Raw genomic sequence first — 22,373 nt, 5'->3', positions numbered from 1 at the left:
AATGCAAAACATATTGTCAATGACTCGAATTGATGATTGGCTACCAGATTGCAGCTTTAGAATTTAGACCAAAAATATCCTAACCCAACCGGTAATTTCCTCTTACTTTATGTATAAAAAGAACTTACTGGTTAAATAAATATATAGAGTAATATATATATATATATATATAGAGAGAGAGAGAGAGAGAGAGAGCCAATGTTTTTTATGAGCATTGCTGCGCCAAAACAGCATTGCTGTCTGTCTGCCAAACTAAATCTGGCCAACTAATGCTGCATGCTTATGCTTGATTCTATTTGTATGAAATTGCATGCATGCATATATATATATATATATATATATATATATATATATAAACTAAGTGGATTAACTCCTGGTGGACGGTAATGTGTTTGGTATGTTTGGTCAATGCAATTTCGAAATCGTATAAGGAGATTTGTTTATTAATTTAGTCCTAATGTACATGTGAATAGGGTTTTGCCTCCCATGTTTAGTACTAAGATTGATCCTACGCTGTTGCACAATAACCCTACAAGTGGGGTTTCCTTGCTGTATAAGATGCACCTTATTGGCAGACAACATTTAGACATGAATGTAAAAGTTTTCAGTCTTTTGACCATGTTAAGTATTGGAGTTTGGTGAATGGGTTAAAATAAACAACAACAACAATCAATTCTTATTTCACTAAGTGTGGTCGGTTGTATGAATTATAGAACGTCACCGCGCTCGGTTTTGCATCAAGTCGTCCGTTAATTCCAAGTACTCTCTATCTTTTCTTAAAGTCTATTTCAAAGTCTTTTTATATTCTTTTGCCCTGAGCCTCCGTCTCATAGTCGCACCTTTTTTTGAAACATCTATAGGTCTTTTGTTCACGTGTCTAAACCATCTTAACCAATTTTCTCTTATCTTATATTCAATTACAGCCACTTCTACTTTATGTCGTCAATATTTGATTGGGCCAAAATAACCACACACAAAAAAATAAAAAATTCAATCCTACTTTATGGGTCAAAATGATCAAAAAAATTTATTCCTATATAATCAGTTTTTTAATATTTGATTGGTCTAATCAGTTCAAAAAAAATTCAAATCTAATCGTTATATCGTTAATATTTGATTCATCTAATCATTTTAGTCAATTTTCTTTGAAAAAACAAAGTTAACCAAATCGGTAATCCATAATTATAGTAACCGAAAGCACATCTTCCTTCCAATCTTATTCTGTTAAAATATTGGATATACAAGATTGCAGCTGTGATATTCTTCCTAGATAAACGTATAGATTCTCTGCAAACAACCTGCGGACAGTATGCATATCTGTATGACCAAATGTTGAACAACGTTGAAAAAGCCATGTTCATCGGTGTGCTACTTTTGGGTTAAATAAGAGGATCTTTACAGCTCGATTTTGGTAGAATCTTCATGGGGACATTTACTTGCTTTCTAAGTATGGACCGGGCAAATTGCCTACAAGGTATCATATGCATATCTCAATTTGTACGTTAGATCTTTATTCTGTTAATTACCACGGTTCTGATATTTGCATGACGTGTGTGTGTGTATATATATATAGGGCTCACTTGCACATTAGAATTCACGATGGTGATATTTCAAGTTAATTATACACTAATTATATGGAGAAGTTAAATATAAAGTGGTGTATAATTGGCTTGAAACACCGTCACAATGATATTTATATTGTAACTGGTAAGAGCATCTTCAAATGTCAAAATATACACATAAGCTATAACAGTAAAAAAAACAACACTAATATTCTCCAACCGAAGTGCCAAATCCTATGTGGCGATGACATGGATTGACAGCAAAAGAGGTTGATGTCAAATTTAGCACCTTCAAATGTTTTTTTATTAATTATTAAATGTATTTTATTTATTTTTATTTAGTTTAATCATTTATTATAATTAATGTTGAGTTGACTGATGCAATTATCATACTTTTTTCTATTTTTCAATCAAGAAATGTGAACAGATTACTAATTAAACTTTAAATGTTCTTTATTAAATTTTAATTAGTTTAATAATTTATTTTATAAAATAATAAAATAATAATTTAATTTGAAATATTGGTTAGAGAACAAAACTTTAAAAAATAAGTGCCACATAAGCTATCAAAATTTAAATTTTGTGTTCAAAATTTGAGGAGATGGTCTAAGCAGTTTACTAACTTCCTGTCATTTAACTAAGAATTAAATTTGAACTTCGTAAATACCTCACAGTTTTCAACTCATTGTGTGATATTGACTTTAATGTTAGAATTCAAACTTAAAATTCTTGTTGACTATGAAATGTTATTATAGTTCGTCTTGGAACATCTCTAAAGAAGATACCAAATTTTAAGTGGAATGCGAACTAGTCATTTTTGAAAAATTATATTTCTCCAACCAAACAAAGGTGACCTGGATTGATAGCAATGCTTCTAGCGTAAATTTTGATGCTGCCTGAAATTTCATTTTATTTGATTATTAATTGGTAGGTCTCATCATCCACTAGAATATAAGTTTTTAAAAATAGTTTTACTGTTTATTTTATTTTAAAGTGGGTCTCACCAACATACCGGTTAAAATATAATGAAATTTGACAATATGTTTCGGAATGCCACATCAGGTATCAATAAGATGGAGTTGCTCTTATAATCTGTAGTGCTGTAGAGCAATGTTTTTCACTATTTTTTTTTCAACTTCTGGACAGTTTTATTTTTTTTATTTATTTAATTCAAAAATCAAAACGTAGAAATACGTGTGAATAAAAAAAAGTTGATAGTGCGAAAATAATTATTAGCCATTAATTAGGGTTTTTTCCAATACAAGCAGAGGCGTAGGGCAAGCTCCAGCACAACATCATGGGAGACATTGTGGGCTTCTATACACATGTTGATCTTGTGGCATTTTATTAACAATATCGCTTATAGACTTATCTGCTCTCTCATTTAGGTTTGTAATATTGTCAAGATACATCTCCAAGTCGGTTTACAGACTCGTTTGGAAGTGTTTTTTAAAAATAGTTGAAAACACTTCTGATGTAAATAGTTTTAGCACTAATCCTTAGCAAAAATGCAAGGAAATCATGAAATTCGAACCCAAAAATATTCTCGCTAAATGTGCTTTCTGTAATTTTAAAAATACTTCCAAACAAGCCTACATTTTCCGTAAGTACAAATGCAAAATGTGTAATAGTTTCTAAGCAGAAATATAATACAAGAGATGGTCCGTAAAAATGACAGGTATTGATAAAAAAGACCAAAGCCGAAGACATTCCGAACCACCGGACTTGAAACGATTCCATACACGATCAGCATCCATCTGCGGAAGAAATGAATCCGCGGAAATAATAGCCGATTCAACCATTCCATCAGCAAGCTCCGAACATCTGCTTATCCTTGATGTAGTTTTGTTCATTTCCTTTGAACCCCCCATTTGCAGTCCTCACCCGAAGCAAGGTTTTCAAGACGTTATACACTGAACATCAAAGTTGTTGCACAAGTTATCTTCTCGATATCCCCTCAAGATTTGTGGACCTCCGGAAGCCAATCACGGTAGCCAAATCCAATAGTGTTGATTGAGCTTGTATAAGTGATCAATCTGTTGCTTGTACAAATGAACATTCAATTTGTTGTCTGAACCAGCTTCTTCATTCTATATCGCCTTGAATGCAGAACACATGATAAGTAGAGTGTAAAATAAGTCGCAGATGAATGATGACGAGGTAATGCAATCAATAGGAATCAGAGATGTCCATGCTGACTCGAAGTTATTTGCAACAAGCAGATATCAGAACACGAGACACACTTAAAGAAGAAGCAGAGGGTAGACAGGTATCAATTCCTAGGTTCCACAACAAACAGGATCCAAAGGAATCCCTAGCCCTTAAGTTCACTTTTACGTTGTATAATCTTTCTGCCAAAGATATTGCAATCGTTCATTCATCCAACTCCCGGCATATGCAAAAATCACTGCCACTTTTCTTCAATTCAATAAAGAATGGAGTGCAATGGATGGAAACTGCTAACTCCGTTAGCAATGCAAATCTTTAAGCTTTCTTAAAACTTTCTGCAGGCAGCATAAAAGGCAAAGTGCCAAAAGCCAAGTGTATACCATGACTATGTCTACCATGCACCAAAATAACTTCATGCCACCAACCATTTTCCCATGCATTCAGATTACAGACACAAAAGTCTACCTGATAAAGTCCTCAACTTGGAGGATGACAAATGGCTCAAAAACGGTGCAACACTAACCCAGAGATTTCATAAATAGCTTTGTGTTCGTCACATCTTCTTTGGATTCTGGATACTTTTGTGGCTTGAAAAGTTTCCATAGTCCAGCAGGATGTCGGCTTTGAACTTTAACATCTCCTGAATATCTCCCAAACATTTTTTCACAGTCCGGATATGGCTTGACGTACAGGTTATAGAATCTAAGCCTGCTAGGCGTGATCAAACCTCTTAACCCCACCTCATAACCAAGCCCGCCTTTAGATCTCAAATACTCGATCACATTGTACCGAGGAATGATCTGCTTCTCAAAATTCACACCCAAATACTGTGGAACTTCAACCAAACAACGGGTACTGAATTTCATCCTTTGTATTAAAAACTCAATCTTCCTCTCAATTTCCCCCACCTTATATATAATTGACCTCGGTTCCTTCCACAACACCTCAAAAGCCTCTCTACGAATCAACCCGTATCCGCACAAGCAGTCAACTCTCAACTTCACTTCAAACCCAGCTCTAAACTCTCCCTCACTGAAAATCTTCTCCTTGATTGGTACCCTACACTTCAAAGTCCTCAAGAATTCCACACACTGCGAAAATTCGCCCAATTCCATGCCAAGAATTCGTGGCTCTTTCATTATCTCTGTCCTAATCACATCCTCGCTAAAACCAAAACCTTTAAACTCACACAGCAATGGCTTCAGCCTATCTTCAACCCCAAATCCTATGACCCCAGGAAAATATTTTAGAACCCAATTAATTTCATCCCTCGAAATTCCAATTCCCTCCAAGAATTCGATTCTCCGTTGAATCTCCCTCCCATTCATCAAAACCACTACTGGAAACCCCTCTAAAACCTTAATAACCGTGCCATCCATAAACCCTAAACCCCTCAAAACCTCCACACTCCTAAAAACCCCATCTGTGTCAATCTGAAACCTCTTAGATTGTTCCAAAACACTCCTAACCAACAACGGGGAAGCACTCAAAATCCCCAAAGTTGAAAAATCCTTTTCCCATTTCTTCAGAAACTGAAAATCCAAAACCCCAGGGCAGTCACAAATCAAAGAAACAAGGGATTTCTGGGGGATTTTGAAGGATAAAAGAACAGCCAGAGACTTCTCTAATTCCTGTAAGTTGGAATTCAATAAAAATTGATGCTTTGAGAGGAAATTGTGCAGCAGAGAAGATGGGAAGCCGTACCTTTGGAGCAGAGTGGCAAGGGAAATCTGTTTCCGGTACTGGGATTGCTGGGTAAATCTGGGTTTTGCTGGGTTTGTGGAAAAAGATTGGGACTTTTGGTTTGGGAAATTTGGGTTTAGCTTGGCGGTTAAAATGCTTGTGAAGCGTGTAACTGTGGTTCTCGTTAGAACCCTAATGGCCATTTCACAATTCTGGTTTTGGAGATTGTCAAACGCAAAACTACATGAATAAGTACCGGATACAACGTCACACGATACAAAAATTCTTGCGTGGTATGTTTAGGATGGCAACGGTTCGGTATGGAGACGGAAATGCTATATTCATCCCTATAACTATGAAAATTAACCATACTCATAACTGCAAAATAACAATCGGGGATTATCCATAACCGTATCTACCGGGTAACGAATTTTCAATCGGTTATCAGTTATATCTATCTTCATAAAAAAAAAAAATTTATATTCATCCAATTGACGCACTATAAATTTTAGTAGATACTAATTTTGCCATTAAATAACCACATCCAATTACAAAAAACATAACAATATATATTTGAAGTTGTTCATGATAAGGCAATATGATAAATTGGTCCAATAAAAAAGAAAAAGAGGACAAAAACAAATATGAAAGGAAGATAAAACATGTAAACTAAATATATGACAACAAACAAGAAGACAATTATTGATTTAATTTTGCATAATTCTATGGGCTCATAACATATGTAATAAACTGAAAAACTGACGCTAATTGATAATTTGCATGAATCAAATAACATGAAAAAGAATGAAAGATTATCTATTGAGCTTACAACATGCACCAATTTCTTGACAGTGAGACTTTTGAAGAGAGATGAATCTAATAAATTTTGAACATTTGATAATTGATATATAAAATGATTCAATGAATTAATTTGGTTGAGTATAAGAATAAGAGTATTGAATTGATGAGGTTGTTGGTATGCCCCATGTATGATGTTTGATGCATAATAAAGATAGTATAGAGTTTGATGCATGTATAATGAATTAGTACTATATGGATAGCAATAATTGAATACGTTGTGGGCATGATTTCAAGACTTCAAAAGTCATAATTGAATAAAATATAATATATATCAAATATATATATATATATAATATTTGAATTCGGATTCGGGTACGAATATGGATTAGGTACCCCTATAACCATGTCCAAAACCATAACCGAATAAAGTTAACGATTTTTCCCCATATCCAAACCATACCCGAATTTTTATATCCAAATCCAATCCATTCGGGCGATTATCCACTGTTATCGGTTTAACGGTTAGAATTGCCATCCCTAGGTATGTTCTGGCATTGCGGAATTTTTAATCGTTAAATTTTAATTTTTATACTTTTAAATAAAAATTTAAAGGTTAAAATATTCAATTACTCAATTTTTAAAAGTGATTTATAATTGGTTAACTTCTTAAAACATTCTAAATAATTATTTAAAATTTTTAAAACTAGACATTTATTAGATTCATTATGTTCAGTGATGATATAGACAAATATTAAATATGTTTTAACTCTTAAGTTATCCATGAAAATTTTAATCTCCAACTTGATGTCATTTAGCTAGTGTAACTTGGCTAAAATGGGTCAATTTGGAGGATTAGAACTCTAAAAAGGTCGATTAGTGAAAACCAACTTTAATATTTGTTCACCTCATTATTTAATATTAATAATATCATCAATAAATGTTGATAAATTGTCACATCCTAATCCGGACTCCACCACATTTCGAGCTCGACTCCGTCGTAGCACGATATTAGGTCTTTGGGCTCCGACCACGCTCTCATGGTTTTGTTTTTGGGAACTCACACGAGAACTTCCCAGTGGGTCACCCATCTTGAGAATGCTCTCGTCTGAACTCGCTTAACTTCAGAGTTCCAACAGAACTTAAAGCCAGTGAGCTCCCAAAAGGCATCGTGCTAGGTAGAGATAAGAATATACATATAAGACTTACATGATCCACTCCCTTGGACGATGTGAGATGTTATAATTCGCCCCCCTTAGGGGCCCGACGTCTTCGTCGACACACTTTTGGCCAGGGATTGGCTCTGATACCAAATTGTCATATCCCGACCCGGACTCCACCACATCCTAGGCTCAACTCCACCGTAGCACGATATTGTCCGCTTTGGGCCCCAACCACATCCTCATAGTTTTGTTTCTGGAAACTCACACGAGAATTTCCCAGTGGGTCATCCATCTTGGGAATGCACTCGTCCGAACTCACTTAACTTCAAAGTTCCGACCGAACTCGAAGCCAATGAGCTTCCAAAAAACTTCGTGCTAGGTAAAGATGGGAATATACATATAAGGTTTACATGATCCACTCCACTCGACGATGTGAAATGTTACATAAACTCTATAAAGTATGACAGAGTCGAACATGTCGCATGATCAAATAGTTTGACCAAAAATTGTGTTCAACATAAGAAAATCATGAGTGGATCAACTGGGGTAATACCGTAATTTGGTCACTCCCAGTCCCAAGTTAAGCAAGTTTCTCTACTTTTTTGCCAAAATTGTCTTTGAGATTTACATAACACATCAAGTGACATCCCACATCGCCAGGGGAGTGATCCTTATATATATATATATATATATATATATATATATATATATATATATATATATTCCTATCTCTACCTAGCACGAGGCCTTTTGGGAGCTCACTGGCTTCGGGTTCTATAGGAACTCTGAAGTTAAGCGAGAAGGGGGCTAGAGCAATCCCATGATGGGTAACCCATTGGGAAGTTGCTCATGAGTTCCCAAAAACAAAACCGTGAGGGAATGGTAAGCCCAAAGTGGACAATATCATGCTACGGTGGTGGAGCGGGTCTGGAAAGTGATCCGTCCAGGGCCGGGATGTGACAAATTTGGTATCAGAGCCTAACCCTGGTCGCGTGTGTGCTGACGAGGACGTCGGGACCCTAAGGGGGATGGATTGTGACATCCCACATCGCCCAGGGGAGTGATCCTTATATATATATATATTATCATCTTTACCTAACACGAGACATTTTGGGAGCTCACAGGCTTCGGGTTCCATAAGAACTCCGAAGTTAAGCGAGAAGGGGGCTAGAGGAATTCCATGATGGGTGACCCACTGAGAAGTTGCTCGTGAGTTCCCAAAAACAAAACCGTGAGGGAATGGTAAGCCCAAAGCGGACAATATCGTGCTACGGTGGTGAAGCGGGCCGGGGAAGTAATCCTTCCAGGGCCGGGATGCGACACATCACCTTGGTCCCTGAGATTGAAAATCAATAGAAATGGTTTATGAGATTGTTTACCATCCATTATTTTGGTCATTCCGTTAAAAACTCTGTTAAGTGTCCGGAGCTCTTGGCTGAAAGTTTGGGCAATTTTCAAAGCTTCGTAACTCAATCATTTATTAACCAAATTCGACCCATAACATATCAAAATGAAGATAGGAAAGTGTAGAACAATATCAAAATGTGATTGGTCCGCAAAAAAATTAAAAAACTCTCCGGAAACTGAGTAAACTTTAAACATTCATAACTTCTTCAATACTCAACGAAATTGAGTGATTAAAAAAAAAATCATACTTCTCAACAAGACGAAGAGAATGGTACTTTTCTTAACGGCTAATTCGCCGTGGTTTGGCCAGAAAATGGCTCGAAAGTTGTTAACTAGAGACCCTTTTTTGAATCACTCAATTTCGTTACGTATTGAAGAAATTACGAACGTTTAAAGTTTACTCAGTTTCTGACGAGTTTTTCAGTTTTCCAGTGAACCAGTCACTTTTCAGGATATTTTTTGACCATCTTTGACAACCACAAGGCTTCCAAATAGGTATAATCTTGTTTTGCACTTTTCTGTTTTCATTTTGATATATTATGGGTCGAATTTGGTTAAGAAATGATTGAGTTATGAAGCTTTGAAAATTGCCCAAACTTCAGGTTAAGAACTCCGAGATAATGGAGTTTTTAACGGAATGACTAAACTAATGGATCTCAGGGACCATTTCTATTAATTTTTAATCTTAATAATCAAAATAATGTGTTATCCAAATCTCAGAAACCAATAAACCACGAGTTTCTCTCCTCCCACATTTAAATTTGCAAACTTTATTCACACTTCCATTTGATTTCAAGAGGGACTTGGAGGGTGCCCTCTTCTCTAAGCAAGGAACTTCCCAATACCCACCGAAGAGCGCCCTCCATCAAACCTTAAAAATGCAGAGGCTCCTTTCTCTGAAACTAGCCTCCTCAAACCTCCCCAGAAACCTCCCAACCTCCGCCACATCCACCGCCACCACCTCCCCAATCTTCCACTCCCAATGTCACAAAACGTTTTCTCTCGCCAAACCGCCCATAACCCAGAACCAAAACCACTTCTTCAGCTCCTTTCCTGCACTCCCGCTTCGCCACCACCCTCATCCATGGCGGTCGCAGCACACTCTCGCGCAAAAAATTCATGGGTTTCTCTCCAACTCATCACTCAGAAAGCAATCCTTTCTGGGTTTCTCGAATACCCTTCTGAGAGCTTCAAGCAAGAGCCTTTCGGACTGCAGAGTCGGATTCCTCAGAGCCCAATTTCCCAAACGGAGCTTTAAGTTCAACCAGAATTTCACTTCTCATCGGAGTCCATGGTAATGTTTAATCTGCAGTAACTTTTTTTTATTTGTTTAAATTTTGCATTATTGTGAAATTTCTGTTAGAATGTGTGAAATTGTTTGTGATTCAGCTAGGGTTCTTTGAGTTGATTTGGGATTTCTTATTGGCTTTTGATTTCATATTTTCACGGTTGATTTGACCAGTGAAAAAAAGAGAGTAATGTGGCTGGTAACGGCGAAGAACGACACGTATCGATTCGTGATTGGTTGGCCGTACAAATATTACTTTTTATGTGCTGCACGCCATTGCTTGCTTCTTGTTCATCACAAAAGCTCCTGCATTTTTTACTGGAAACGTTTGCTTTTGCCCTTTTTGAAAGTTGATTGATGAGAAATGCAAACTTCTGCCCATCTGATGTAATAACGCAGTTTACTGTTAGGAAATGAAAAAAATAAAGGAAAAAATGTTTGAAAATTTTGAGTTTTAACTATAAGGACAAAATAAAGGGTTAAAGTGAATAGTACCATGACTGATTTTTTAGCGTAAAAGTGTGGTTTTTCGTTAAAATGTAGCAGGAGCTTTCATTAAAGTTCCCATGAAAATAATATGTGCATTGCTTTCACTGTTTACCAGGCGGTATTAGAATTACTCAATTCTACCGGGAGGAGATTCGAACTCGGCCTATTTGGGTTAATTTAAATGTAACGAAGTGTCTGTTTTGTGAGTTTAAAGAGATTAATTTTGGACATTTGTGGTGATTTGCTCCACTCAGAATTGAGCAGAGTTTAAATTCACTTTCTGATTCAGCTTGTTTCTTCGAGTTATGCTATAAAATAAGTAATGTTTCAAAATTTGTCACCTTATTATTGAAGAAAGCATATGAAATCAACCAAATACATGACCTTTTGGGATGGTAATGTCTGTACTCATAGTTTCTATCTAGAAGATTATTTGGACATCCGAATACTTTATTAATTATTTAAAAAATTCTACTAGACTGCACTGCGATAGAGTGTAGAACCTTGCTCATTCATAACAAACCTTGACCATATGCAGTTGCTATCGTAGTGTTAATCTGTCAGTAACTTATTTTCTCACCTTTGTAGGAGGTCGTGGTTCGGGAGGTTATCGAATAATGAAGTGGTTTTGGGATTGATTGTAGCTAATGTTGCTGTTTTTCTTTTATGGAGGATTGCAGATCGTAGCTTCATGATGAATAATTTTACCGTGAGTCATTCTAAATTTGAAGTTAACTAAATGTCGTCAACTTGTCATATGGCTGTATTTCCTGAGTTCCGACACCTCTTCGTGTGCACTCTCTTAAAAGTGAGAAGCAATCCTAAACTTAAGGAAAGATTAAGGAAACAAAACGTTGAAGGGCAAACTCTTTACTGCTGCTAGTACTCTAGTTTGATGACAGAGTGTTTTTCACTTCAATTTCCTGACTTGTTAATTTACTCTTTCTCTAACCAGATTTCATTACACAATTTTGCAAGTGGACGGCTGCACACGTTGATAACTTCTGCATTCAGTCATATTGATGCTGGGCATATCTTTTCTAACATGATCGGACTATATTTTTTTGGGATGAATGTAAGCCTTTTTATGATCGAAATTTCAATACAATCATTACCATACGGCTAAGCTTGCTTGAATTGTCAAATTTTGATAACCATGAAGGGTTATATTCAATCTGTTTTTATCATCTTTGTCTGCTTTTGGTGCACTGACCAGATTGGAAGAGTTTTTGGGCCTGAGTTTTTGCTGAACTTGTATCTAGCCGGGGCAGTTGGTGGCTCAGTCTTTTTCTTGGTCCACAAAGCCTTCCTGGCCGCGTCATCGCAGGTGAAATTATACTCAAACTAATAATACTCATTTGAGCAAAGCTATAGTTCATTGCTTTGCTCAAATGATAATCAACAGAAGAACTTGTTCACAGAAGATAATGCTTCTAATTTGCTTACTGAACTCTTAAAATGTTTGGGAACTCCTGGATGGTTTTGTGATTGTACGGTATTAGCTCTTGAGTGTCTCATCACAATCTGCTCTTTGCAGGGCCGAAAGCCATGGAACACGGAGGCGGCAAAGATACCAGGACTGGTATGCTTTCAGAAACTGCCCAGGACTGGTTTTGTGATTTTGCATTTCTGAACAAACCAGGATACTGGCCTAGAGTATAATTTCCCCAAGAAATTTGAACAACTGCCTAGAGAAAGAAAAATTACCAAAGAAACTAAATTATGAAAGATGAGACTATCATATGGTGCCAGAGTTTAGCATCATGCCATGCCGGCCATCCCATTAAGCGTTTTCATGGCAATAGGAATGGGATATTAATTCTGTGGATGAGCTTTGAGTTTACCTTTCTTCTCCTCCCCCTGGCTTGTTTTTATCTATCATTATTTCCCATGCGTAAAGCTAAGTTTCATTTTTCACAGATTGTTGGTATACATTGCTTTGTATTACTTATTATACTCCGAAAAAGAACATTCAGTGAACATTACATTCATTTCACTATTGTGTCTGTTTGTGACATCCAGGGGGCAAGCGGAGCTGTTAATGCTATCATGTTGCTCGATATATTCCTCTTCCCAAAAGCAACCCTCTACTTAGAATTCATCATACCAGTTCCTGCCATCCTGCTGGTAAGTTTGCTTCATTATTGTTGTGTGATTGGTCGAGGCTGTTAAGCAAATCCTTGAAAACTTAACCTCTCCTTTTCCATTTCAGGGTATCTTTCTAATTGGGAACGACGTCTTGAGGATAATAGAGGTACGTTGGTTATCTCCCTGGTGTCACTTTCCTTTCTGTGTCTGTGTCTGTGTGTGTGTTTGTGGTGCATTCGTGCCATGAAACAGAGTAGGAGTTGAGAGTCACGGTTATCATGAAACGACTGCCATTGTCGTTCGTTATTTCAGAGTACATTTAGTGGTAGCATTATGCTCTTATTGCAGGGAGACAGACATATCTCAGGAGCTGCACACTTGGGGGGTGCTGCGGTTGCAGCCATAGCGTGGGCACGGCTTCGGAAGGGGCGTTTCTGAGTTTTGTTGACGGCTCTGCGCATTAGTTGTGCAACGCGTTGTAGATTTTCTGGCTAGGAAACTTAAGGTAGCCCAACGTGTAGTGAATGGTTTAAATTTACCTAATCATCCATTGAGACAGACTTCACAATATTTCCTGAACTTTACTCCTTCCCATCATATTTTAGGGTCTTTCCTGTGGAAAACGTTTTTTTTTTTTTTTTGAACAAACGATATTATCTATCTAATTTAATTTTTCATTTAAAAAGCGATTTTAAACTACCTAATTTAATTTATTTTATAAAAAATTCCCTTATTTTTTATTGATTGATATTGATATATTAATAAAGATACAAAACAAGAAGTTCTTCAGTTATTTATCTTGTATTCTCTCATTATTTCGCACTCTGGATAAAATTATCAACAGTTTAATTAAACCCTACATTCCAAATTTTTGTATTTTAAAATTTATATAACATCTTAAAAAAAAAAAAAAAAAAACTAACAAAATATCTAAATAAAACTTTAGTTTTAATGAAAAGTGACAAATAAATGTGTAGTGAATAGTACCAAAAAAAGGTAAAAATATGATTTTTCGTTAAAAATGAACAGTACCGAGAGTGTTTCTTTAAAATTTTTTCCAAAAAAAAAAAGGGACTTGTCCGTTTGTATTCGAGTTCGAATCTCTCCTTCAATAAATTATATAATTCAGAATGCAATATCCTATTGCCAAAGAAATCGCATCACAATTTTAATGGTAAGAAATATAACAAAATATTCACGATAGAAAAAATATGTTTGGACGTGTGTTGGCATGCTCGCAATAAGTTAAAAAACACTATTTATATCCGTGTTAGACTGCGAAAAGGCTTTAGATTTTTATATATGAATTGATTTTCTTGCACTCAAAGGTTCGTTGTGTACTATATATTTGTATGAAAGGACGTCATAACTTCTGTAACATTCGAACGACGATGCTGAAGTGAAAGTCTAAATGTAACAAACACAATTGCAGTGAAGACATGTAACGTGTCATCATATAACTAAATTTATTCATGAATAAACTAATTTGTATCCATTTAGAGCTAATTATTCTTTTGTTGATTAAATCATGTTGTAATATCTACTAATTAATAAAACACTCATTATCAACCAAAATCTTGTGAATTACTAGTTTAACCCTTTAATTAAATCAGAACATGAATAAGAAATACATGGCATAAATGTAATTTCACACAACTAAATTTTGCTGTTTTTTTTTTCAAAACTTCACCTACATGTAATCCTAATATATCTCTAATTAAAAATTAAAAATAAAAAAAAATAAAAAAAATAAAAACTTCTCATTCCCACATTCTCTATCACTCTCTTCCTCTATTTCAAAAACAAAAACAAAAAATTTTCTCATTGTGCTCATATGCTAGTTTCTGTAAAAGATAACAAAAAGTTATTTTTATAAATTTGATAGCAAATTACAAACTTTCTTTTTTATGATATGAGAAAGAAAATTTTGTTGATGTTTTAGAGCTTATTTGAATATGTTTTTAAAATGATTGAAAGTGTTTTTGGTGAAAATGTTTTTAAAACCAATCTTTAATAAGTTTTAAGCAAATATTGGAAAATCACTTAAAATGCTTCCTGAAAAAACACTTAAAGTGCTTCTTGTAGAAAGCACTTTAAGTACTTTTGAAACCCAAAAACACTTTTTCTAAAAACGTTTTCAGTCATTTTGAAAGCACATCCAAACGAGACCTTAGTGTAGTACATATCATTTATTTTTTCAATTTTAAATAAAAAAAACAGTTTCTACACACTTATTTTAATTTCTTAATCACCTAATTTTTTTTAAATAAATCAATTTCCTGTAAATTGTATGTAAAAATCACCTCACCACCTGCGCCTATTATTATTATTTTTTAAAACAAACAATATTTTTTACACTAAAAGGGAAAGTGGTCTCACAATAGATTAATAATAATGTGATTCAAATTTGTTTTTGACGATAATCAAATTTAAGAGCTCACATTTACAATTAAAGAATATACTAACTAAACCGTACTACGTGGCTTCAAATACACATACTTAAACGCATTTTCTCTCATTTCCCAAAAAAAAATTTCCTATCTCTTAATTTTATTTATTCAATTTCAATGTCCTTATTTGCATGGACTAGAAAAAAATAAAATCAGCTCAATCTCAAAACACAAAAACCCAAATTATAAAAAAAATAAAATAAAATTCTTCTCTGTAATTCAGCATATTTCACTGCTTCCCCATTTTTCTAACCCAACTGGGCGTCTCTTCCCAATTGTTTACCCAGAAAACACAATGAAGTGGGAAAGGGTGCAGCTGCAGGCCAAACAAGCTCACCTGCAACAACAAGAACAAGAAGGAGGAGGAGTGGCGGTGGGGGAGGTGTCTGGGCCCGGGAAGCGGTGGGGCCATACATGCAATGCAATCAAAGAAGGGCGGATGCTGTATGTATTCGGTGGTTATGGCAGAGATAACTGTCAGACCAACGAAGTTCACGTCTTTGACACTGGTGGGTCTTCCCCAAATGCTAAAAATTTACCCAGATTATTCGTTTAATTTTTACCTTTATCGTTTTTTGCATGTGGGTTTGTGTAAATTTGGTTGCTTGTGATTTTTCTGGGAAAAAAGCTTGAATCTTTATGTAGTTAACCACGTTAATTAATGTTTAAGGGGTGTTTAGTTGGCTTGTAATTAGGGTTTTTGTTGGGTTTAATTTGGTAATTTCAGAAAATTGGAATCAAATGCTGTGATGGGTTAATTTTCTACCAGGATTAGAGTAAATGCTTCATGGGGTTATGCTGTTGAATTTTGATTTTTAGGGGTTTCATTTGTTAACTTCCAAAGTTGTTTATCTTTATTGTGTGTTTTTTATTTTTGTTATAAAATTTCGATTAGTGCTACATAATCTCTTTAACTTTGGTTTCAAAATTTCCCGTTGGTGTTAACAACTAGCACTCTGCATTTTCCTGTGTGTTGTTGCATTTTGGATAGAGATTGTTATTGTTATACTCTTACTCTGCTGACTGCAGCTACGCATTCATGGAGCCAGCCAGCGATTAAAGGCACCCCGCCAACTCCAAGGGACAGCCACAGCTGCACCACTGTTGGTAATAATCTCTTCGTCTTTGGGGGTACGGATGGGATGAATCCTCTCAGGGATTTGCATATATTAGACACCTGTGAGTGGCTTTCTCTCTCATATTTTTGTTCTTTCCCTAGCTTTGATATCTTTTCTTGACTACGTTGTATGCTCACCCTTCTATACGTTATTTTGGGTCAAGTAATTCAATCAGACGATTCCTTTTCGGAAAATAAATAATTAAATCAGCTATTCTAAATCCGGGGTGGCAATTGACTTATTTTCCTTATCCACTTTGGATTGGTATATTGAAGAGTTGAAACCAGTTGTGCTCAATTTTCAACATTTACTACGTTGTTACCATTTAGGGCTTATATCAAATTCGTTATTGTTGGTTTGGAACTATGTAACCAGATATACTCAATTCTCAACATTTATTGTCACCGCGACCTTTTAAGGCTCATCAAATTCCTTATTATTGATTTCTCAAATATGCATATCACTTCCCGCTTATGTTCTGAATGTTCATGTAGCTTTACATACATGGATATCTCCAAGTTTAAGAGGCGAAGCACCAGAGGCACGGGAGGGTCATAGTGCTGCCCTTGTTGGGAAACGGCTATTTATTTTTGGTGGCTGTGGAAAATCTGCTAGTAGCGACAATGAAGTGTATTTCAATGATCTTTACATTTTGAATACAGGTAGGTTTCCTTGTAAGGTTAGTTCATTAATCACTTAGGTGAGGATTGGTTTGAATTACTTTCATCACACATTTTTCTGAGAGTAATTATGCATTTACATCACATGGATCTTATGAGTTTACTTGATATATCTCACTTTAGCATAGGTTTTTGGATAGCATGTGGGACTTCTTTGGAGATGAAGTTGGCATGCTCTTCAGTAAAGTCTATCAATATTAGCTGCGTCTTGCTAACATTTTTGTTGTTAAAAATAATGATTCTGCATTTGCATGGTACCAGTTGCATTGATCTTATGAGTTTACTTATTTGATATATCTGTCTTTTGGATACCGTATGGACCTTGGTGTGGTGTTCAGTAAAGTCATATAAGAATTTTGTCTCTGTCCTCTTGCTCTTTCGTGCTGTGAGTTTATAGGATTGCACAGGGTCATCCCTGTCACCTTGTTCTTTTTAGAATCTAGACTGGGAGGAAGAAGAGAGGGAGCGTTCTAGGTGTAGGACATCACATTCAGTTTTAAATTGCCTTGGGGATCTAAATTTATCTAGAACCTGAACACTCGACTTAACTAGGTCACTGATCGATACAGATAGCACGTAAGACATGTTTAATCCCTTTTCTCATCCTATCTTGTAGAGACGTTTGTATGGAAACGTGCTACAACATCAGGCAACCCACCATCTCGGCGTGATAGCCATACTTGTTCATCTTGGAAGAACAAACTTATTGTGATTGGTGGTGAAGATGGGCACGATTACTATTTGTCTGATGTCCATATACTTGATACAGGTACCATTATTTTCTGAATTTTTTTACCCAATTGCAAGTTTATTAAACTTTTTATGTAATTTAGATACTACTAGTACCTAGCTCGCGGATATTGGATATGATATGTGCCTTCTGTAATTCTTGTATTATGGTACTTCATTAGATACTCTAATTTGGAGGGAGCTGAAAACTACTGGCCAGTTTATGCCACCCCGAGGGGGTCATTGTACTGTTGCTTTTGGGAAGAACTTATTTGTTTTTGGGGGATTCACAGACGCCCAAAATCTATACAATGACCTCTACATGCTTGATGTTGGTAAGTTTCAAGAAATCCTTCAAAACATTCACCTTTGGCTACTTACATTTATGGATGTTTGAAGCTTCCGAACCTTCTTGTCTATGCACCTTTCGTCACATGTACTTTATGTTCTTTCCATTGCCCTAATATTTTATGGAATCATATCCTTAAATACCCACTCTATCTCAACGGTGGTGCAGATACTGGTGTATGGACCAAGGTGCTAACTGCTGGTGATGGACCGTCTGCTAGATTTTCCGTTGCTGGGGACTGTTTGGATCCTGTCAAGGGAGGTGTTCTTGTATTTATTGGTGGTTGCAGTAAAGGTCTTGAGGCACTGGATGACATGTTTTACCTAAACACAGGTTAAGTATTATCTTTTCATTCCTCCTCGCCGAATTATCGATGTTATCTTATTAGGGTAAAATTTTATACGTGTATGGAGTCTTACTGGCCTGATATAATCTCTAATTTTAGGGCTTGCCAGGGAGAATGAAAGTAAGCTAGAGAAATTATCGCTGAGGAAGAAATTGAAGCTAAAGTGCCAAGAGCAAAATCTCGCCTCTGTTCATGACAGAGCCCTTGTTCCGGTTGGAACTAGTGCTGATATGAGCCAACCCATGCCAGTTTCATTTTATGCCCAACAATGTAAGTGTTACTTACTAAGATAAAGTGTCCTGTTTTCATTAACTCATTTATTTATTATGCATCAAATGTACATATTTCCTGTAGGAATCAGAATGACATGTCTGAAATGTGCTCTATTGTTTTCTTATTTTTGCCGAATTTGCATACTCCTAAGTTATTTAGAGGCAGGGAAAGCTGTCTGACCCTAGGAAGTTCTCTCTTTTCTTCTTTTTTCTTTGTGTCACTTTCGAGTATTCTTACTCCATGAAAACAGATATCATGAGTGCTATCAGTTTTATGTGTTTTGGTTTCATTAGCCTACGTGTGTGTATGTGTTAAGTTTATCACAATGACTGGTTTCATTAAATTTATCATGCAAATGAAAGATGCGCTTGGCAGCTGTTGGATTATGTTGCTGCGCTGTTGCACTGAACTAGCTAAATGTTTAGTCGTTTAGGGTGCATTTGTGTGAGGGTTTAGAAGGGGGTTTTTGACAAGGGGATGACATTGGGAAAATCTGGATTCGTGAATACCGTGTTTGGGTAAATTTTAAAAGGTCTTGAAAAACCCGGGGCCAAAGTGTGGCCTTTAAACCGGGAATTAACTCAATGGATTAACCCTAATCTCAACCATAAATAGGTGAGATTGTGTTGTCACCTCTCTCTGTCGCTCTCTCTCTCTCTCTCTCTCTCTCTCTCTCTCTCTCTCGACTGAGATCTCAAGCAGATGACAACGCGCACAAAAAATCCAAGGCTGAAGCCAAAGCCAGAGCTGAATCCGGAGCTGAAGCCGAAGCTGGAGCAGGAGCAGTATCCGGAGCTGAAGCTGAAGCTAGAGCCGGAGCAGCATCCGGAGCTCAAGCCAAAGTTGGAGCCGGAGCAGTATCCAGATCTGAAGCCGAAGCTGGAGCCGAATTTTGCACATGTGCAATTCCCATTCCATCCCATCTGTATCTCTCTTTCTTTCTTTCTCCCTCTCTCTCTCTCTCTCTCTATCTCTCAATCTCTCTCTCCCTCCCTCTCTCGGTTTGGATGAAATGGTTTGGTCAAGGCTATCTGGTCTGATGGCCGCGCTTCCACTTCTCAGAAGCATAAGCTCAGATCTGATTCATTGTCGACTAAGCTGAGCCTAATCTCCAATCCGATGAATTTGGGATTTCCAAGCCTGGTGGCTGTTGTTTGGTTTCTGAGAAAAATCAGATAATTAGATCTCCACTCGTACAATTCTAATAGTTGCTGTGGTTTTCGTGTTATGTAATAAATTAGAATTTATCATGTTTGTTTTTGTTTTTATTTATTTTTTTTCAGATAACTTTATTATTTATTTATTTTTTCAAATGGCTAACATGCACAAACACATTCGTGTCCTGCTCCCATCCTTGCCAATCCCTTGGAGCCACCAAATTCCTCACCCAAAACGGACCCTTAACCATTTTAAAGGACCAAAGAAGGTTCGGTGTCTGCTGTTCTATGATCTAGGTTCTTAGCCGAGAAGAGAACAAGGGTTCTTTCTCAATGGACAGGGACATGAGGAATTAGGTTATTATAGTGTTATATAAATTTGTACTTGCAATCCAACGGTGTTAGTTTGACTGTTACCAACCATGGCCAAAGTGGTGTTGGCCCTAGACTTATTTTTCCTTGAATGTTTGGTGGAGAGCTTGCCATAGGTCCCTTGCTTTCTTGTCTATTCAATCTCTTTATGAGTGAAGCACTGAAGTTCTGAGGTAGAGTAAGCGGTTGGATTCTGCAAACACAAGTTGTGACGCAGTGAATGATGCAGCACAACTATTTGCTGATGGACAGGACTACCCTTTGGTTCTTCGTTTTAAACTCTTGTCAATATGATTAACAGTCTCTGGTGGCCAATCTTGACTTTTTTTTAGATACTTCCTTAAAGGGAAGCGTTGTACCTGTACTGTTTTATGTTTGACTTGCTGCGATGTGTATGTACCTCCATTTGCATTTTATGTTTTGGCCTTGCTAGTATGACTCTTTGCATTAACTGAAGCTTCCGTTCCCTACTAGCGACTTTTATTTGTTATCTATTCAAAGAAAATGAAAAATAATGTAATCGAAAAGAAAAAAAAAATCACTGATTGAAATTGAATATGTACTTGAGGAGGGATTTTGATGTCATTCACGAATGATCTTGTGCTATAACTGCAGGCAGACAGAATATCCCTTCGAATCAGTCCCAGCTTTCTTTGGAGAAGAAGACATTTGTTGCAAAGGTTACTGACAAACTTTCTGATGGATACACAATTGAAACTGTTGTTGATGGAAAGCTTCTTCGTGGTATAGTTTTTCCCAACCGGCCCGGGTTTAACATTGATATTCCTAATTCCAGCAGGTAAGAATATGGTGTCTATATGTGTGTGTGTGTGTGTTTTGTTGAGGTATATTACTAATATATTTGAATATTTTGATTCAACTTTGATTGTGTGAATCCCTTATCAGGAAGCGGACTGCCAGTGAAGCTGGTGGTTTGATGTCAAATGGTGATTACAGCAGCAAGTCAAAAACTTCTAGAGGCATCAGGCAAGAAACTGCAGATCTGACGGATAATGTTCATGGAAAGGCGCCCATATCACATGAGCAGACAGAAGCTGCTGCAGGTTCCATTTCAAACAATCAAGCATATTCGGCCGCTTCTCACTTGCATAAGGTCTGATTTTTCTTTCCCTTGTCTTGAATAGATAAGAGGGGTAGAAATTTGTTTTGTTTGTCGTGTGCATACTGAATGTTATCTGTTGTGGGCTATATATTGGGTTGCACCTAAACCCTGGACTCTTATGCAGGTTACTGGAAACCCTGAGCAGTCAGAGGTTCCTCTGAATCTGGGTAAAAATCAGGCCAATAATGCTCCGAACTCTAACTCTGAAGTTGTGGGAGACAACGGGGCTCATAAGCCGACTGATGCACCAAATTTCAACGCTGCAGTTACAAGGGAAAGTTTGTCTGCTAATTCCGCTGCTGCTTCATCCCTAAGCCAAGGTAGGAATGTAACGAGTATTTTTCTACTTATTTGCCTTGCTACGGGCTCATCGGCATTGTACGCAAATGCTTATGCTTACTATAATGAGTTATGCCAAAGCAATGAGTTGAGAAACAAATCTGTACAATCGTCTCTTACTGTTCTGATGGCAGGTGACAGGAAACTAACATCGGAAGGACAGAACGACGCAGCATCCATTTGAAATTGAGGATTACTTCTGAACATAACCAGAAATGAAAAACCACCGGGTATCTGTACATTCATCATGCGAAGGAGATCATAGATGCCTATGACGGGAGACACAGAATTTTCCCACCGTTGTTATCTGCAAACCTCCAATAACAGTCGTAGGTTTAAAACTCTAGTTTATAGTGCTCATCAAAACTCGGGGCGAATTCTCGATTAGGTCCTCCTAATTGAAAGGGGAAAAAAAGAGGTTGCTTTTGCTCATAAGAAGTTTGGTCTTTTTAGTTTAAATTTTACCTTGTTATCGTTTACAGTCTCCGTTAGATGGAAATTCGTTACATTGGTAGTTTTATCTGGTTTTATATTGGTACTTTTTCGGTTCATGAATTTTGTTCTTTGAATCTTGATGCTAGGGGAAGTTCATCATATGTTTTTTTGAACGAATCTCTAGAGGGGGATTTGAATTTGAGTAAAAAATGGGCAAGCACATTGCCTTGACCAACTGGCCTAACCCATGTTGATTTGTCGGTCAATTGATTTCATTCTATACGAGAGAGTTGGGAGAAAAATAGGTTCGTTCCTAGGTATTTTTCAAGAACACTACAAAATTCGAGCACAAAAA

The 22,373-nt window shown here is 36.6% G+C and overlaps 3 protein-coding genes across 3 annotated transcripts; 2 read left to right on the top strand and 1 right to left on the bottom strand.

The window, feature by feature from the left end:
* Positions 1–3,113: 3,113 nt before the first annotated feature.
* On the bottom strand, positions 3,114–5,662 carry LOC137713725 (transcription termination factor MTERF15, mitochondrial). The gene has a single exon (XM_068453068.1). The coding sequence runs from the start codon at positions 5,615–5,617 to the stop codon at positions 4,250–4,252; it is 1,368 nt and encodes a 455-aa protein (XP_068309169.1). The 5' UTR covers positions 5,618–5,662; the 3' UTR covers positions 3,114–4,249.
* A 3,901-nt stretch (positions 5,663–9,563) lies between these two features.
* LOC137713643 (RHOMBOID-like protein 12, mitochondrial) lies at positions 9,564–13,215 on the top strand. Its single transcript, XM_068452968.1, has 8 exons — positions 9,564–10,076; positions 11,148–11,268; positions 11,515–11,634; positions 11,776–11,886; positions 12,097–12,141; positions 12,582–12,686; positions 12,772–12,813; positions 12,996–13,215. The coding sequence occupies exons 1-8, from the start codon at positions 9,661–9,663 to the stop codon at positions 13,083–13,085; spliced, it is 1,050 nt and encodes a 349-aa protein (XP_068309069.1). The 5' UTR covers positions 9,564–9,660; the 3' UTR covers positions 13,086–13,215.
* A 2,115-nt stretch (positions 13,216–15,330) lies between these two features.
* Positions 15,331–22,101, top strand: LOC137712565 (uncharacterized). Its single transcript, XM_068451656.1, has 11 exons — positions 15,331–15,606; positions 16,127–16,276; positions 16,710–16,877; positions 17,512–17,664; positions 17,807–17,959; positions 18,142–18,306; positions 18,419–18,589; positions 20,737–20,920; positions 21,028–21,235; positions 21,369–21,564; positions 21,718–22,101. The coding sequence occupies exons 1-11, from the start codon at positions 15,393–15,395 to the stop codon at positions 21,765–21,767; spliced, it is 1,812 nt and encodes a 603-aa protein (XP_068307757.1). The 5' UTR covers positions 15,331–15,392; the 3' UTR covers positions 21,768–22,101.
* Positions 22,102–22,373: the final 272 nt, after the last annotated feature.

The sequence above is a fragment of the Pyrus communis genome, chromosome 13 (genome assembly GCF_963583255.1).
Source record: "Pyrus communis chromosome 13, drPyrComm1.1, whole genome shotgun sequence".
Taxonomy (NCBI): domain Eukaryota; kingdom Viridiplantae; phylum Streptophyta; class Magnoliopsida; order Rosales; family Rosaceae; genus Pyrus; species Pyrus communis.
Note: the sequence above shows the minus strand (reverse complement) of the source record. Positions and strands in the feature narration are given on the sequence as shown.